Source organism: Astyanax mexicanus, chromosome 4, assembly GCF_023375975.1.
Source record: "Astyanax mexicanus isolate ESR-SI-001 chromosome 4, AstMex3_surface, whole genome shotgun sequence".
Taxonomy (NCBI): domain Eukaryota; kingdom Metazoa; phylum Chordata; class Actinopteri; order Characiformes; family Acestrorhamphidae; genus Astyanax; species Astyanax mexicanus.
The window spans coordinates 9,339,844-9,358,901 of record NC_064411.1 but is presented as its reverse complement, the minus strand read 5'-3'; the positions used below and the strand labels follow the sequence as shown (position 1 = coordinate 9,358,901).

General features: G+C 36.0%; 3 protein-coding genes across 5 annotated transcripts in view; all 3 read left to right on the top strand.

Moving 5' to 3' along the window:
- LOC125801539 (gastrula zinc finger protein XlCGF49.1-like) overlaps positions 1 to 17,879 on the top strand; it is a 143,742-nt gene extending 125,863 nt beyond the window's left edge. The window contains exon 3 of the mRNA XM_049478355.1: positions 17,134 to 17,879. The gene's annotated coding sequence lies outside the window, so the exon portion shown is untranslated. The remainder of the gene's footprint in view (positions 1 to 17,133) is intronic.
- The window catches only part of LOC125801534 (zinc finger protein 239-like), a 250,332-nt gene that overhangs the window by 28,373 nt on the left and 202,901 nt on the right, over positions 1 to 19,058 (top strand). The window lies entirely within an intron of this gene.
- LOC125801445 (zinc finger protein 239-like) overlaps positions 1 to 19,058 on the top strand; it is a 173,482-nt gene that overhangs the window by 83,820 nt on the left and 70,604 nt on the right. Inside the window, exons 1-2 of one of the 3 annotated variants that reach the window (XM_049478193.1) lie at positions 4,488 to 5,058; positions 16,045 to 17,879. The exons of 1 other annotated variant lie outside the window; for it this stretch is intronic. In XM_049478193.1, coding sequence (XP_049334150.1) covers positions 16,164 to 17,012 — 849 coding nt within the window. In that variant the 5' untranslated portion in view covers positions 4,488 to 5,058; positions 16,045 to 16,163 and the 3' untranslated portion in view covers positions 17,013 to 17,879. Of the gene's footprint in view, positions 1 to 4,487; positions 5,059 to 16,044; positions 17,880 to 19,058 lie in introns of those variants that run through there. One more of the 3 variants, XM_049478194.1, reaches the window with a different exon arrangement.

Below are 19,058 nucleotides of genomic sequence, written 5' to 3'. Positions count from 1 at the left end.
AAATTGTGAATTTTGTGTAGTTGTTATTTAATAAATCCAACATAACACATAGAAAGGGTTTCCCACCGTTTGGTCTTTGCATTTAGATTTTTTTTTTTTTTTTGGCTTTCCATCAAATATAATAAAAAAAAAGGTCAGTACAGAATTACAGTGTCTTCTTAAATTTACTTGAAATGTGTTCAGGCCATCTTCTTAGAGTTCTTTACAGTACAGTTTTACGAAACTTTCATAAGCAATAAATAAAATAGAGCAGTAGTTCTCAAACTTTTTAGGCCAATGACCAATGACCAAACTAAAACCTCGAAGTACCACCTACAAGCCATTTTACAGAAACACGTGTAGTTACCACACCCATAGTTATTTATATACAGTAAGATAGTCGTGTAATCCACAAATATACATTTCGTCATATCCTTAGCCAATTGTTCTTCACCTGTTGTGTGAAGCTTGCTCGCATAATTAGTTAAGTTATTTGATTAGTTATTGTTTCTGGTTAATACAGTATTCCTACTGAGACTGTCAGAAGGATTTAGACAAAGGAAAATAAACAACATGGGCTACAGTGCTTTTACCTTATTTATCTATTAACTGTTGTGCAGAAACTGTAGTGAACTGTCGGTGACTGTTTGATTGATGTAGGTTATCATGTCTTGAAATGTTTTACTGTAGGACCAATGAATCTGATGTTAATAATGATAAAACTGTAGTTCTGAGAGTAAAGGAGAGTGTACCTTACATTCAGGTTCTAACTAATGTAATGTTAAGAAAGTTACAGGTGGAAACTTCATAGATTTCAGTTCTTAATATTTCAGTGCAAGCAGATGTTTTGTCTCAAATAGATTGCTGGTTTTATAGGACTCCAAAATGTTTTTTTTATGCAGACCTAAAAACATTTGTCATAAGTTTGGTATCCAATTAATCCAAAATGATACAGTAATATCACTTGTTACTAATGTTATTAATGGTATGGAATGTGTTTTTCAAGACTGTCTTGGTTTCATTGGATACCAATTTGATTTGCTCGTTTTATAGGACTCCGAAATTTGGTTTATGCATATCCAATTACTCCAAAATTATACAGTAATATCACTTGATATGCATGACATTAATAGTATGGAATTGGTTCTTCAAGGATTTCATTGTCTGATTTGATAAAAAAAAAAATAGATTTTTTTTGTTTTTATACAATACCGAATGGACATTTTTGGTATCCAATTACTCCAAAATGATACAGTAATATCACTTCAAACATATACCTGGATACATGAGAATAAAATATTTAAGAAATTAGTTCTGTGATATGATAATTTGATTTGCTTATTTAATATGACTCCTTATTTAACATTTCCAAAGCGTTACACTGTTATACGGATAAGCAGGAGTCTTTCTGGTGTATATTTGTGGATTAACCCTCGTTAAATCATGTTTATTTAGGTGTAAAACTAGTTTCTGTTCCATGGTCAGTCTCTGCACAAGAAGCCCAAGTCTACACCTCCGGGTGCGCTGTGCACGCGGCTAGAGTAAAACACTGTTTAGACACGCACTAGGGTTTCGGTGCAGATGGCGTGACCGCGGTCAAACACGGCGCATCATTCTCGTAATAGTTTATAATGCATGACTGCGAACATCAAATCCAGTAATAATTTAATAAATCTTACCTGTAACGTTTGTCAGACATCCTAAACAGACATCCAAATGGTTTTTATTTTCTTAATCTAAATGGTCAAATAGATAACCTACAGGTCAAACCTAACTGAAATCAGTTGAGCGATGCTACAGAGTAAAGTATGTTGCGGTGTAGGGTGACAACACAATTTGCATAATATTCCCATAACACCTTGCACCAATAGTGTAAAAAACATATTAAAGGACCGATTAAAACTTTTAAAAGTATTTTTAATAATGTTCTGCATATGTTTATTTGAAAAGTTTTTTATAGAATTTATATTTATAGTATTTATATGTGTTTAAAACATTATTATGCTGGCACTGAAATCTGACTGACTGGGGGTGTTCCAAATTGAAAATAAATAATCAAGGAACATTTATTCAAGGCAATTAAAACTGCTGGTTGGTTCAATAAAAAAACTTCCACTTATAAATTAGAAATATGTGCACTTAAGTTCTTTTTTTATCATTTTACTCTTTTTAGTGTTTTTATTTTATTTTTTTTTACCTTAAAATAAACTATTATTATTATTATTATTATTATTATTATTATTATTATTATTATTGTTGTTGTTGTTGTATTAGGAATATATCTGTCATACGTGCATTATTATTTCTCTGACTGAAAGCGTTAGCTCATCAAGTCTTTCAAAAGACGCTGAGGCATATGGGAAATGTAGTGCTTGTAGGCACTTGTCTTGTAGTTCTCCTCTGTACTTTTCAAACAGAAAAAAATTAATCAAATGTTGCCTGAGGATAGAAGTACTTTTAAAAAAAAAATAGATTTTCCCCACTGCCAAGATAAAATCCACGTGCCTTGTTTAAACAAAACCTGATTCTGCATTCATTTTAGTATTTCAGTGTTTGTTCATCTACAAAAAAAAGATAAAAAAGGAAATATTAGATTTTTTTTCTACAAACGAATTAGCCTAGTGAAACTAGATAAAAAATCTGAACAATTATGACTGATACACACAAACCTTTTCTTTGTTACACCGAGTTTAAATGTACATGTTTTTTTCTTTAAATGACCTTTAATTTCAACCTTTAGTTCTTTTTAAATAGATTATAATATATAAGTATATACATTATTTATTTATTTCATATCCCAGCATGTAGAGTAAAAAAATAAAATGAACAAAAACTTTAGCTGGAGAAACAATAGCACATCCCTGTGGGTGCAATGCAGATGTTGGTGATCCTGGTGACCATCTAGTATCTCCGCCATCGTTTCTGGGCCAAAAGTTACTGACTCTCTCACTCACACTCACACACAAAACACAATGAACATCCTCAAAAAAAGCTTTTTTCCCTACTTCTGTTTCCAACAGAGATTAAATATAATTGCAGTTACTTCAAAATAATCAAACTAACTAAGATCAACGTGTAAACTTTAAGTAAGCAATATTATTATGCATAGAAATATCAGTAGCATGAACTTATTTGATTTCATCATGTGGAAGTGTAAACCATTAATAAACACACTGCAGTTCTAGTTAAATCTGCATTTTTTTATTGACACTTGTAAAGTTTGGTCCTTTAGAAAACCCTGAGTTTCTCACAGGTACATACAATTTTGCGGTGGTGTTCATGTGGATTCATCTTGTAAATTTTGGGGCGGCACAGTGGCAAGAGAGCCTGGGTTCTATTCCAAGCTGGGGTGACCCGGGTCTTTCTGTGTGGAGTTTCCACGTTCTCCCCGTGTCTGCGTGGGGTTTCCTTCGGGTGCTCAGATTTCCTTCCACAGTCCAAAGACAGCACGTCAAGGCCAATTAGGAAGCAGTAGAAATTGCCCCCTAGGTGTGAGTGAATGTGTTTGTGTGTCTGTCCCTGTCTGTCTGCCCTGCGATGGATAGGCAGCCTGTCCAGGGTGTACACTGCCTTCCGTCGATGCCAGCTGGGATAGGCTCCAGCAGTCCCCCATTCGTCTGAAGTCTAGTGGATGTAAGCAAAAAAGGCAAATAGTTGTCACAGACCTGCAAACTTAAAAAACATCAGATTAAATAATGGTAAAGCAATACTTCTTGTAGTTTTGACACTGATGGTATAATATATAAGATAAGACAAGATAAGGTAATACTTTATTGAAACAAAAATGAGGGAATTTGCAGTGTTGCAGATATATTTTTGTGGCGTCATATTCAACACTGTTTGCCAAGTACAGAGGTTCATAATAAAAAAGATTCTACAGTAATATGACTTGTTGTTCAGGATATTCACAGCATATTAGGTTTACTTTCATAAGGCAATGTAACCTTCAACATAGTATTTGATAATCTGGAATTAGGGCAACTGGAAATATGCAGAACAGGCAATTTATTCTCCTGACATCTTCTCAAATGCCAAGTTCAGAGGGTCATAATAAAAAAACTGTACAGTATTTTTTTTTGTTATAAAGGCTGTTCACAGTTTAATAGGTATAGTTTCATAATTTTGTGTCAAACTTAACAGACTATTTGAGAATCTGGATTTAGGGCATCTGGAAATATGCAGAACAGGCAATTTATTCTCCTTTAATCTTCTCAAATGCCAAGTTCAGAGGGTCATAATAAAAAAAACTGTATAGTAATATTTCTAGTTATTTAGGCTCCTCACAGTCTAATAGGTATATTTTCATAATGTGGTGTCTGATTCAACAGACTATTTGAGAATCTGGATTTAGGGCATCTGTAACATGCAGAACAGGCAATTTATTCTTCTTTAATCTTCTCAAATGCCAAGTTCACAGGGTCATAATAAAAAAACTGTACAGTAATATTTTTATCTCTTTAGGCTAATCACAGTCTAATAGGTATATTTTCATAATGTGGTGTCTGATTCAACAGACTATTTGAGAATCTGGATTTAGGGCATCTGGAAATATGCAGAACAGGCAATTTATTCTTCTTTAATCTTCTCAAATGCCAAGTTCACAGGGTCATAATAAAAAACTGTACAGTAATATGTTTTGTTATTTAGGCTATTCACAGTTTAATAGGTATATTTTCATAATGTGGTGTCTGATTCAACAGACTATTTGAGAATCTGGATTTAGGGCATCTGAAAACATGCAGAACAGGCAATTTATTCTCCTTTAATCTTCTCAAATGCCAAGTTCAGAGACTCATAATAAAAAAAACTGTAAGTATCACATTAAAAAATATTTTCTTTCCTATTTTAGTGAAATACTTTATTCTAATTTGTAAAATGAAAGAAAAGCCCCATAGAAGTAGTTCTACGCTGTTTTAAATGAGAGTTTTAGCTGTTTAGCTCCATTCAGCGCGGTGATGGGGTGTAATGTGATATGGAGGGGGCGGAGCTCTACATAACCCGAATGAGGCTGAGCTTCGGGCTCTGCAGTTCTTTCGCAGCGCCTGAGGAGGAAGAGCAGGATCAGCTGAACTACAGAAGGTATGGAGAAGTTTCTCTCTCTTTCTTTAACACGCTGTTCTACATTCACTCCTACACCAACACCACCTTCACCACCTTCAGCATGTGCAGCATTTACACCACCAGCACTGGATCTTCTAGCTCTGCTCAGCAGTTATGTGTCGTTCGAGAACGATGCAGCTCTAAGCGTCGGCTCTTTGTGAACGATTCCACAATGGGAGCGTTTTAGGATCCTATTTGGGATCCGTTTTTTTTTCCTTCAGTTTGTCGCTGTCTCTCTGCCTCCCTGTCGTTGCGCTTGTGCTCTGCAAAGTGTCGCAGAGCCCACAGTATTTTTACAACGTCATTTTTTTTGTCCTTCGGTGCCTCGCTGTCTCCACTCCACCTATGGAGCTAAATTAGTGCCAAAACTACGCAAATAAAGAAAACGCGCTTCTAGCGATTCCCCAGAGCATTAATTTACACTGATTAAGGTGTTTAATACATCTATAATAATCACCACTCTACCATTTTATATCCGATTTACACACGGTTTGTTTTGTTACAAACAGCAGAGATGTAGTTATGATATAGGAAGCTGTTACACATTACAAATATGAGCTTTCATGCTGAAATATTTTATATTATGCTCTTTAAAAAAGAAAGAAAAAATATTAATCAGTGTTTAAATTAATTAGATAGATAGATAGATAGATAGATAGATAGATAGATAGATAGATAGATAGATAGATAGATAGATGAGTAATCATATCGACCTGGTCATCACCACACAGCCTGCCTCACTCATCCTGACAGAAAAAAAACCTAAAATATTAGCTTGTAAAATGACCCAGTGGTGTTATAGCAGAATAACACACCTAACGGTTAAAGTTAACTATATAACGAAAAGGATTAACCATACAACCATTACAAACTGTGTGTACATTATCCTACCATTTAGGCTATATATCAACAACTAATAACAAATTCATGTTTTTAGGACATTCAGGCTGTTGGTAGTATGTGATGTTTGGAATTGCTAGCTAGCTTGGCTAGGTCGCTAGCATTGGCTTGATAAGGTAAAGGTGGCTAAACTGTAACTTACCTTTAAAAATAATGTAATGTGCCCCTATTTCCAGTTGCTGTATCCTTTTAACAAAACTGCTTTTGTTGTTCAGTATTTTTCTACATTGTTTGTGACGCATTAAAAAAACATGGTGCATGCTCCACACAGTATTTTTATGTACAGATTTACAAATGTGTTAGCAATAGTAAAATGTTTTATGATGTGATTTTGTTTGGTGAGAATAATGTCATGATACAACCCAGCAAACATGCCCACACTGGGCCAATGAGGTTGGTGCGGTACCGCCCCCATATGGGCAGCCCAAATCGGACCAATGGGTATTTGCACATTGGGCCAACAGAGATTTGTAGAGCTCTAACACTAACACACAAACACACACACACACACACACATATGCCCTCAGCGGAAAACCAATTGTGGCCCCAAATTTTTAGAACTGTGCAATATTGAACAGAGAACACTTTTCAAGGAAGAAAATTTAAAGCTGTGCTATTGGCACTTTGACATTTTTTGCAACTGGCTGTAAAACAATTATATAAATAACACAATTTAAAGTGTATAGTAAATTAATACATTTATTACAAAGTATCATGTTTAAAAAAAAATTAAAAACAACACACAACAGTATTTAAGTAAATTAAATCCCAAATTTATATTTTAGCATGTAGATAAACATGTACTGCATAAATATCTCCATTTGCAAAAACAGTATTTATAATAAACGGTATGATATAAATATCAAACATAATACAAAATAACAAAGAATTATACAACTTAAATTAAAAATATATATATATATAATATATATATATATATATAAACATCAATAAAACAGCAAATCATATTCTTGAATAAATACTTAAATGCACTAGACTGATGTAGTAGATGAATAATAAACTGATACTATTATTGCTACTGGAACAAAGCCTCTGGGGTGGGTTTCCCGAAAACGATCAACCTTAGCGAATAACGAACGAACTAACGAATGACGTGAGTAAAGAACGAGCCAGTTCTGCGAGTGTTTCCCAAAGAGCTTCGCAACGTGAAAATTAACAAAGGAGGTTAAAGAACGTCTTTGTTGAATCCTCCCCCGAAACAGCGCACTCAATCGATCCACACATATCGATTATTATGCAGTATTTATTCAGTATTACACCCTAAAAATGTAAAAAAGTGTTGTAATCATCAATATTATACATATTTTGAAATTTAAATTACAAAAGGATGTACTTTGGCATTAATAAAATACTCCTACAGATACATATGGCTAAATAAATAAGTCATATGTTTATATATAAATGTTTAATAAACATTAAACTTTTTAAAAAACTATTATTGTTAATATACATATATATTATATTAATAGATATTGTACTAATATTATTAATAGTAATATTGATAATAATATTAATTTATTATTATAATTATTAATAATATAAAAATAATATAATAATATAAAAATAATTATTGTTCCGTATATATTGTTGTAAAAAGAAAATGAAAGATGGGTTACCCCCATCCACCATCCGGGGTACAACTCCCCTGCGTGTTCGTTTTGATGGAGAGAGTTGCAGACAGGTGGAGTGGAGTTGAAAGCAAATCAAGTATTTATTACAAAGTACTGAATTCAGGAGAACCAATACATACAAGACAGTTAGCAGCCATCAAATAGTAAAAGTTCTGACCCCCCTCTGATCTGACTCCATGTTTATACCCCAAATGACGTGAAACCTGCTGATGAGGTGTTGCTAAAATCATCTCATGTTAGTATGCATAATTTCACGTGTTAGTAATCCGTTTCACGTGTCTGACCGGACCACTAGTGCTTGGCCTTGACTGTGTTCAGCCAGAACTGAACATTGTGGCATTATCTGTGTGTGTGCGTCACTCCCCGCTTTGAAGAGCTGCAGGTTTAGGGAGGCACCCACACACAGAGAAGGCCGCTTTGGTCTAAGAGCTTCCTCTGTATCAATTTAGTTCATACAGAGTGCACCAGTCGATGATTGATGGCCGTTAGTTAGGATCATGCAGTGACCAAAATGCCTTAAGCATGAGCTACACCAGTCACACAATAGATTTCATATGTTATATGTTAATGTGTTAGTGGCGCGTGGTTAGTCCACCATACAATAGATCCTATGTGTTAGTAAATGCCTTATGTATCATGTGGGTTAGTTTGTCATATAATAGAGTCTGTGTTAGTTACATGCCTGATCAAGCAAAGTTTAACTATATGTGTAAAGAATATATATTGTGAGTATTGGTTAATCTTCTATATAAATGCATATAAAATACAAGGTTTCACACAATGATTATGTAATTATAGATGCTAAAGTTAAGTAATCATTATTGAAGGATATTTGTCAACACACCCAAGGTATAATAAACGTTAACTCTTCAATATACACACACACACACACACACTGTGAAGCTCCAGCTCATCCTAAATCAACATCTCAGTTGGGTTTAGGTCAGGGGATTTTGAAGGCCATGCACCTCTTTGTTAACTAGATAATTCCATATGCGTCAATTAATTGTTTTCATAGTTTTAATATTAATCGACAATGTAAAAAAAAAAAAAAAAAAAAAAATGAGACGTGTCAACTTTTGACTGGTATTTATATATTTGCGAGCTGACACACCCCAGAGTTTGCCCAGATGAACGGCCACAATGTTGGTTAGAAGCACCTAAATAAAGAATAATATTAAATATTACCTGCACATTCACCGATACCCTTTACAATACGTGTAGGTGTGAGTAAAGACACTGCAGGCGTCCCCTGCACCGGACCTACAGTACCAGGAATTTTCCCAATAGCATGGAAATATATTGTATTGTGCTGTAATTCCCGGGCTGGTGGGAAGTGTATATAAGTGTGTGTATGCCACATAACAGCCTGATTACAGAATCCACGGACTTGGTGACTTTGCAGCTTTGCTTAGACCGTGAGCATCATCTACAGGAATATGGATTTTTAATAATTTATGGGTTTGATTGGTCAATTCCAGTATGCCCAGTTAGACTACACAGAGAAAGTTGGCATTATAATATAATATAATATAATATAATATAATATAATATAATATAATATAATATAATATATGATATAATATAATATAATATATGATATAATATAATATAATATAATATAATATATGATATAATATAATATAATATAATATAATATAATATAATATAATATAATATAACTCATTCACTCACTTACTCACTCATAGTCAACCGCTTTTTCCGTTAAGAGTCGCGGGGGGGTGGCTGGAGTCTATACCAGCCGGCATCGGGGGGAAGGCAGTGTACACCCTGGACAGGCCGCCAATCCATCGCAGGGCAGACAGACACACAGGCACATCCACTCACACACTCACACCTAAGGGGCAATTTTTATCCGACATCCAATTAGCCTGAACTTTGGACTGTGGCAGGAAACCGGAGCACCCACAGACACGGGAAATAATATAATATAATCTAATATAATATAATATAATAATATTAATTATTATAATAATAATTATATATATATATATATATATATATATATATATATATATATATATATATATATATATATATATATATATATAATTGATTATAATTAATAGTAACATAATATAATTGCTTCAAGCAGGGAAATTATAATTTTTCTCCCTCAAAATTGGCGGTCCCTGGTGTTTAAGGTGCTGAACTGCAAGTAGAGATCCCCTAAAGAAGCTCTTAAGAATAACGACTGGGTGAGGGCACTCGTTAATCTGCGAGCGAGTTTACGTAGTACTTTAGTTACGCACGGGTTTGGGAAACACTCTTTAATTAACGATCAATCTTAAGTACGAGTTAACGAAGTTCTTAGCGTAACGAAGCTTTCAGGAAACCCACCCCTGATCTCTATTATTAATTTTATTCCTCTTGCTTGTAGACTTGGAACCAAAATGTCATCCCAATCAAACCAGTAAAAAAAAAATCTAATTGAATATAACATTAGTTTTTGCATTAAGGTTTTTATCTCACAGCAATAATAATGAAGGAGAAAATAGATGTACTTTACATAAATAGAACAGATATAGTTAATCATAATATCAAAAATGAATATTGTTTATGCATTAATATAGCATAGATCATAAATTAACTATTTTTTTGAAGAGACTGCATGAGACGATGCTTCCGTCCACCTGAACGGTCCCGTGCATTCCAAAGCCAAACCTTTGCAACCTGCTCGATCTCTGCATCCTTTGGTGGTGGCATGATTGATCTTCTCACGGCCTCTTAAAATGATAATATAGAGATATGAGAATGCAGTCAGGTAAATACTACATCTGTTAGTGTCTTTTCATGTACAATGCTTAATTTTAGAGAAATTTGCAGACTGTATTTGATTACAGTGATTCTTATATAGTGATAGTTATTTGAATTTGAATTTCTTCAGGCTATTCATGGTGAAACATAAATAGCCTTTACAGTCACTGTGTGTGACTGGTAGTTACATTCTATAAACATGTGAGGTGGCCGATATCAGGATATCAGGTTCACAAAAATACCAAAACTTTTTAAAATGATATCTTTCCCTTAGCTTAACTGGCTAGCTTTCCGTTAGCTTAACTGGCTATATTTCCGTTAGCTTAGTTGGATATCTTTCCGTTAGCTTAGCTGGCTATATTTCCGTTAGCTTAGCTGGCTAGCTTTCCCTTAGCTTAACTGGCTATCTTTCCCTTAGCTTAACTGGCTATCTTTTCCTTAGCTTAACTGGCTATCTTTTCCTTAGCTTAACTGGCTATCTTTCCCTTAGATTAACTGGCTATCTTTCCCTTAGCTTAACTGGCTATCTTTCCCTTAGCTTAACTGGCTATCTTTCCCTTAGCTTAACTGGCTATCTTTCCCTTAGCTTAACTGGCTATCTTTCCCTTAGCTTAAGTGGATATCTTTCCATTTTCCATTTCCCTTAATACTTCCCTTAGCAAGCCATTGTTCCCTTAGCTTAACTGGTTATTTTTCCCTTAGCTTAAGTGGCTATCTTTCCCTTAGCTTAACTGGCTATCTTTCCCTTAGCAAGCCATTGTTCCCTTAGCTGGTTATTGTTGACATACTTGGATATAAAGTTAACTTACTTAACAGCAGTCTTTCTCCAAGAGCCGAGATAAGCTGCCAACTTGGGAGCCCCTCTTGTTATTTAAATGTGAGGTAAATTCTCATTCTAACTTAGCACAATGCTAACTTTTTTTAGCACAATGCTAACTTCAACATAGCTACCCTTATAATGCTACAATAACCTGAGAGTGGTAACTGCATTAGCACCACATTAGCGTATCTTAGCAAAAAATAGAAAAGCGTATAGTAGAACAGAAATTATAACTTACCTTTCAGTCACTTTGACAGACCAAAGTCACTCACTGACTTTGCCTTTAAGCTTGATCGTTGCTCTGTGGTAAAGGCACGTGCAGGGAGGGGGGAGGGGAGGGGGGTGGATTCGTTGGTTACATGATCCTCACAATTAAATATCACATGCAAAAATAAAAAATATGTAACTTTTATAACCTTGCTGACTTACACAAAGTGTATAGTCAAGCACAAATACATTTATAATTTAATATTTTTATTTATTTATTATCAGCACTACCAATAATAAAGGTGAGATTATGAATCAGCACCATGGAGCAAATTCGTAGCTATCCAAAATATTAAAGAAAAATATTTTTATAAATAAAAATGTATAGCTATACAGTATACAGTTGTGGTCAAAAGTTTACATACACTTGTAAAAAAACAATGTTATGGCTGTCTTGAGTTTTCAATAAGTTCTACAACTCTTATTTTTCTGTGATAGAGTGATCGGAACACATACATGTTTGTCACAAAAAACAGTCATAAAATTTGGTTCTTTCATAAATTTATTATGGGTCTGCTTAAAATGTCACCAAATCTGCTGGGTCAAAAATATACATACAGCAACAAAATTTGTCAATTTTGGTGATGTAGCGAGTTGTGTCAATCAAATTAGCTTCATGTCATGGCCTCTTCACTTCTTGTAAGTGATTCTGATTGACTACAGCTGTTGACTTCTCATGAGCCCATTTAAATAGGGCTCATTTGACCCAGTGATTAGACTCAGCTACAAAAGCTACAATGGGAAAGTCAAAGGAACTCAGTGTGGATGTGAAAAAGCGAATTATTGACTTGAACAAGTCAGGGAAGTCACTTGGAGCCATTTCAAAGCAGCTACAGGTCCCAAGAGCAACTGTGCAGACAATTATACGCAAGTATAAAGTGCATGGAACAGTTGTGTCACTGCCACGATCAGGAAGAAAACGCAAGCTATCACATGCTGCCGAGAGGAGATTGGTCAGGATGGTCAAGAGTCAACCAAGAATCACCAAGAAGCAGGTCTGCAAGGATTTGGAAGCTGATGGAACACAGGTGTCAGTCTCCACAGTCAAGCGTGTTTTACATCGCCATGGACTGAGAGGCTGCCGTGCAAGAAAGAAGCCCTTGCTCCAGAAAAGGCACCTTAAGACTCGGCTGAAGTTTGCTGCTGATCACATGGACAAAGATAAAACCTTCTGGAGGAAAGTTCTCTGGTCAGACGAAACAAAAATTGAGCTGTTTGGCCACAACACCCAGCAATATGTTTGGAGGAGAAAAGGTGAGGCCTTTAATCCCAGGAACACCATGCCTACTGTCAAGCATGGTGGTGGTAGTATTATGCTCTGGGGATGTTTTGCTGCCAGTGGAACTGGTTCTTTGCAGAAAGTAAATGGGATAATGAAGAAGGAGGATTACCTCCAAATTCTGCAGGAAAACTTAAAACCATCAGCCCGAAGGTTGGGTCTTGGGCGCAGTTGGGTGTTCCAACAAGACAATGACCCAAAACACACATCAAAAGTGGTAAAGGAATGGCTAAACCAGGCTAGAATTAAGGTTTTAGAATGGCCTTCCCAAAGTCCTGACTTAAACCCCATTGAGAACATGTGGACAGTGCTAAAGAAATGGGTTCATGCAAGAAAACCATCACATTTAGCTGAACTGCACCAATTCTGTCAAGAAGAGTGGTCAAACATTCGACCTGAAGCTTGCCAGGAGCTTGTGGATGGCTACCAAAAGCGCCTAGTTGCCGTGAAAATGGCCAAGGGACATGTAACCAAATACTAATGTTGCTGTATGTATATTTTTGACCCAGCAGATTTGGTTACATTTTCAGCAGACCCATAATAAATTTATGAAAGAACCAAATTTTATGACTGTTTTTTGTGACAAACATGTATGTGTTCCGATCACTCTATCACAGAAAAATAAGAGTTGTAGAACTTATTGAAAACTCAAGACAGCCATAACATTATGTTTTTTTACAAGTGTATGTAAACTTTTGACCACAACTGTATGTCTTGAAAAATATGAGATGTTACTATGTGTGTGTGTGTGTGTGTGTGTGTGTGTGTGTCCCTCCAAAGGTCTCTGCACAACTCTGCTGTGGTACCTTGATTTTTCTCCACTTTTGGTTTAGAAAATCTTTCAGAGCTGATACTACATTTCACACAGTGTTGCTCCTATCCACTAAGCTAGCTAATCTACCTAGCTCTCACAGACAAAAACAATAAAAAATATTCAGATACCCTTCATATGAACTTATTATGACACAAACGTTCAGATTGTAAAATATTGTATGGTAAATTTGGGCTGACCCAGAGTAACCTAGCATAGGATTTGTGTGGGCATGCTCACATATGTGTGCGTGCTGCCCACATATAACCCACAATGCCTACAGTGTGTAAATGGAGCAGGCTGAATTAGGGCTGACCCACAGTGGCCCTGCATGAGATTTGTGTGGGCATGCCAGAGTGTGGGTTGCCCACATATAACCCACACTGGCCCTTCAGGGTGTGAAATGGAGCAGGCTGAATGTGGGCTGACCCACAGTGGGCCTGCCTGGGATTTGTGTGGGCGCATCAAAGTGTTGGCTGTCCAAATAATTCCCACACTGGGCCTACAGGGGCATTAATGCACTGGACCAGTTTAGGCTAGCCCACAGCGGCCTTTTATAGGATTTGAGTGGGCCAGCCAATGAACAGGCTGCCCACAGAAAACCCATGTTGGGCCTGTTTGGAATTTTAATGGGCTAGCCCCTGCCCACAGTGCCCGCACTTAGCCCACGAAGGGCCGATGTGTAGCTTTTTGCTGGGTAATAATGCACTCCATATATGCAGGATTAAAGTAAAATAAATTATACTGGACATAAACATATATAAAATGTCTCTAGAAGATATATAATAGGAAATGAAAACAGTGTGAATTTTTCTTTTGCTTAAAACAGCAAGAAAGTACTACCCTGAATGTGATAATTAGGGGTGGGTGATATGGCTCCATATTTCAGGGTAATATAGTTCATGATGTTCAAAAATATTGGCAACATTATTTCTTACAATATTTATGGCATACTGCCTTATTAAAACAGATTAATGTCATTTCTGGAGCTGTGATTGTATGCAGATAAATTATCCCATAAATGGTCCTACACCTGAATAAAAAAAGTAATATTATCTAATTTCTAGAACATAAAAACAGGAAGGGGTAGGTCGAGACTCTTCATCAAGCATATACATTTAATACAGGCTTTTTCTGCTTCCGGTCACTGAAATTATTGTATTGAAAAACTAAATATTTGATTATAAAAGGTGAGGGGTAGAGATGTACTGCAAGTCAGAAAATTACAAAGATATTTATAAGATAAAATGAGATACACTTTGTTAGAGCAGTATGACATATTTACAGCTAGTGCTGGACGATATGGCCAAAATTTATATCACGATACATTCCTTAATTTCGGTCGATACAATATAATTTCGATATCGATATAAATATTTGGAAGGCCTCAGAAAAACTGTTAGGAATCCCTGCAATGGAAATCTGTACCTATTACTGTCTTTAAAGCCTCCTCTCATAAAAAACTGTATAATACTTTAGAAATAAAAAAATGGTCAGAATGAATTAATGCTCACCTTTATTTGCATGTAGCAATATAAAAACATGACATCTCTGTCAAACACAAACCAATAACCTATTTACATTTTACCAATATAAATAACTTTACATTACAACAGAGGCAGAGCTTCTTATCCTTTTGTAAACATATTTAACAGGTCAAAACAAAAGTGCCTCATCCAGGATAAAGAATGCAGAAAGCCTTCATTTATATAAAAGGAACACGATATCACCGTCAAATAAACAAACCTATATCAACTATAAATAACTTAGATACAACATAAACTACATAAGTGCTTCAGCCAGAATAAGGAAGATATTGTGTGTAGTGAAACTGCTTGAGGTGGTGGAACAGATTAGATGCATTACCGTTGCTAGTCAACTCCACTTTCCGGCACAATTGGGAGCAAGCTGAAGTTTATCAGACCTTTGAAAGCCGAACCACTGAATTAGACCTGCCTCCCTCAACTATCTCTCCTGTTTAATCACTTGTGGAAGCATCAGGTGTGCTCATTCTGCATCTAAAATCTAAAATTCTGCATCAGGGCCGAGCCTAATCGAGGAACTCGGTTCGGCCGCACTGCGCTCCGCTCGGCTTCATAGCGGGGGGTTCTAGGTGTGGACCGGAGCGCAGCCGAGCTTCAAGTTTTAGTAGTATGGATTATAGTGTAAAGTGTGATACTACTAAAGTAGTAGTATAACACTGTATTCAGTGCTCAGGACAGCAGCAGTGTTTCTGCTACATACATTTTGCAGCTGCAGCCTGCTGACAGTCAAGATACAACTACATATTAAAATGTCTGTGAATTTATAATGGGATAAAAGTACTGAAGCCTTTATTGTAGTATGAAGGTGTCCCAGTATTTTTCTCCACATAGTGTAACTAATGTAGGTAATTATTTTTGGTTAATTGACCTGCTTTTATTTTAATACACAACATTTTTTTTCTTTGTTTTTCCAGAATAAACAACAAGGATATTTAATAAAGAACAGTGTTAAACTGCTGAAAGAGGTGAAGCACAAGCCATCCAGAAGAATCTCCTGAAAACGCAGAAATTGTTTGCTACATTTCACAGACAGATGGAGCCAAGTCCCGACATGGAGAAACATCAGCACTCTGTCAAGAGTTTTACTAAACAGAGTGATCTCAAAAAACACCAGCGCATTCACACAGGAGAGAAACCACATCACTGCTCAGACTGTGGGAAGAGTTTTAATCAAGAGAGTGATCTCAAAAAACACCAGCGCATTCACACAGGAGAGAAACCACATCACTGCTCAGACTGTGGGAAGAGTTTTACTGAACAGAGTACTCTCAAAAAACACCAGCGCATTCACACAGGAGAGAAACCGTATCACTGCTCAGACTGTGGGAAGAGTTTTACTCAACAGAGTACTCTCACAAAACACCAGCGCATTCACACAGGAGATAAACCGTATCACTGCTCAGACTGTGGGAAGAGTTTTAATCAACAGAGTACTCTCAAACTGCATCAGCGCATTCACACAGGAGAGAAACCGTATTACTGTTTCGACTGTGGGAAGAGTTTTACTCAACAGAGTCATCTCAAACTGCACCAGCGCATTCACACAGGAGAGAAACCGTATCACTGCTCAGACTGTGGGAAGAGTTTTACTAAACAGAGTGATCTCAAAAATCACCAGCGCATTCACACAGGAGAGAAACCGTATCACTGCTCAGACTGTGGGAAGAGTTTTAATCAACAGAGTACTCTCAAACTGCATCAGCGCATTCACACAGGAGAGAAACCGTATTACTGTTTCGACTGTGGGAAGAGTTTTACTCAACAGAGTAATCTCAAAATACACCAGCGCATTCACACAGGAGAGAAACCGTATCACTGCTCAGACTGTGGGAAGAGTTTTACTTTACAGAGTGTATTACATCAGTGCATTCACAAAAGATAGAAAAGTATCCCAAATCTGTTCCTCTGCCATAAAAATGCAAACCTTAAATCTTTCAGACAGCCAAAAACACCTCATCATGCACAAAATCTTCACTCTGTTACAAGAACTTGGCTTTTTACAGGTTCAGAAAAATGAATCTTATCCAGAGATGATGTTTACTGAATTTCATGCTGTGTTTTTATGTTTGTTTGTATACCTACATTAGTTAATGCCTGCAGAGCTCTTCAACACTTAGTGTTGTGTTTTAACCCTTATGCCCTCCTCGGGCATTTTTGTACATTTTTTTCAACTTTTTTTTTTCATTTGGTGATCATTTTGGCTATGTTGCAGCTAGTGGCATGAATTTTTGCAGAAAATCTGCTTTTTCATTAAATTTTTGAAATCTATTGTCTTTTACTCTTACACGTCATTCATACTCTCTGGATGCATTTTGCACCCTCTGGACACCTTCGTGGCAAAAATGTACACGCACCAAAAAACTGCTCTTAAATCATTATACATCAATATTTTTTTTTGCTTTTTTTTCATAAATCACTTAATCAATTTCAGACCTACTCAAAACTACCAAACATTAAATAATTTTCAGAATTTTAACCCTTTAAATGACAGTTTAATTATTTGAATTATTGCATTTTGTTTTGCAAAAAAACACGAAAAATGTATTATTTTCCATAAAACAAACAGTGGACAGATGGGGAATTGGTGGTAATTACAGTCTTGGATATGTCAAAGATTAGCAACAAAATTGTTTTGATTGCATTATTATTTTTTATGTAGTGCCAGATTTCAAATTTTGCACCCTCTGGACACCTTCGTGGCAAAAATGTACACGCACAAAATCAGCAATAAAATCCTCATATTTCAATATTTGTTTTTGCTTTTTTTTTCATACATCACTTAATCAACTTCAGCCCTGATCAAAATGATCAAATATTCAATAATTTACAGGAGTTTAACCCTTTAAATGACAGTTTAATTACATTAATTATTCATTATTCATTAAAAAACTCACAAAAATTTAATTATTTTCCATATAATAAATAGTAGATGGATGGGGCATTGGTGGAAATTAGAGTCTTGGATATGTCAAAGATTAGCAACAAAATTTATTTGATTTAATTATTACTTTTTATGTAGTGCCAAATACTCCCTCTGGACACCTTCATGGCCAAAAATGCCCCATTGACTTCCATTGAAACCACATTTTTTTATCTCACTGCAATTACAGTATAAAACCATGCATTCTGAAATGTTAGTATTTCATTTTGAAGAAAAATAGTGATATTTGACATTTTTACTGTATTCCATTAGATTCAACAATTTTCCCATTTTAGGCTGATGAATTAAATTCTTGTCATTTTGCCAGTTATATTATGGAGCCATGTGACTAACAGGGGACCCCCTAGAGTGTGTGTGTGTGTGTGTGTGTGGGCCTGTGAGAAAGAGAGAGATAATGAGAGTGTGTGTGTGAATCTGTAAGCACACACTGATATTTTTGGGGTGAAAAAAGGTCACCTTTGATGGATGTCTTTGAAGAGGTGATTGAGTAAAATCATGTCCTCTTGCCTTTGATGTAATCAAAAACAACAACAAAAAAACTATTAGTATGTTTATGCACCTGGCTGCTTTCACAGCCAAAGATAAACGTGCAGTTTGGCTGAGGGGTCATTTCATAGAGAGCAGAGAAGGAGAAAGACCTGCAGGAAAAATGAAGAGACATTTTAGTACAGAGGAAGCATTAGAAATGGTCATGCAGCCTTTATCTACAACCGAGCTGCAGGAATCCTCTGAAGAAGACACAAGCTTCGACGCGGAGTCTAACACGGAATGGTCACTGGAGTCCTCCATTTCTGAGAGTGCCTCTGACCCTTCCTCTGAAAGTGAAGAGGACATTGAGGATCCTGCCCATCTTAACAGTGAGTGGACAGCGAAAAATGGGCAAGTTTGGTCTCCATCTCATTCCAAGACACTGCGCTACATTCAGGCACCCAGTGGCATGATTGCAGGGCCCACAAGATATGCCATAACCAGAATCCATGATGTGGC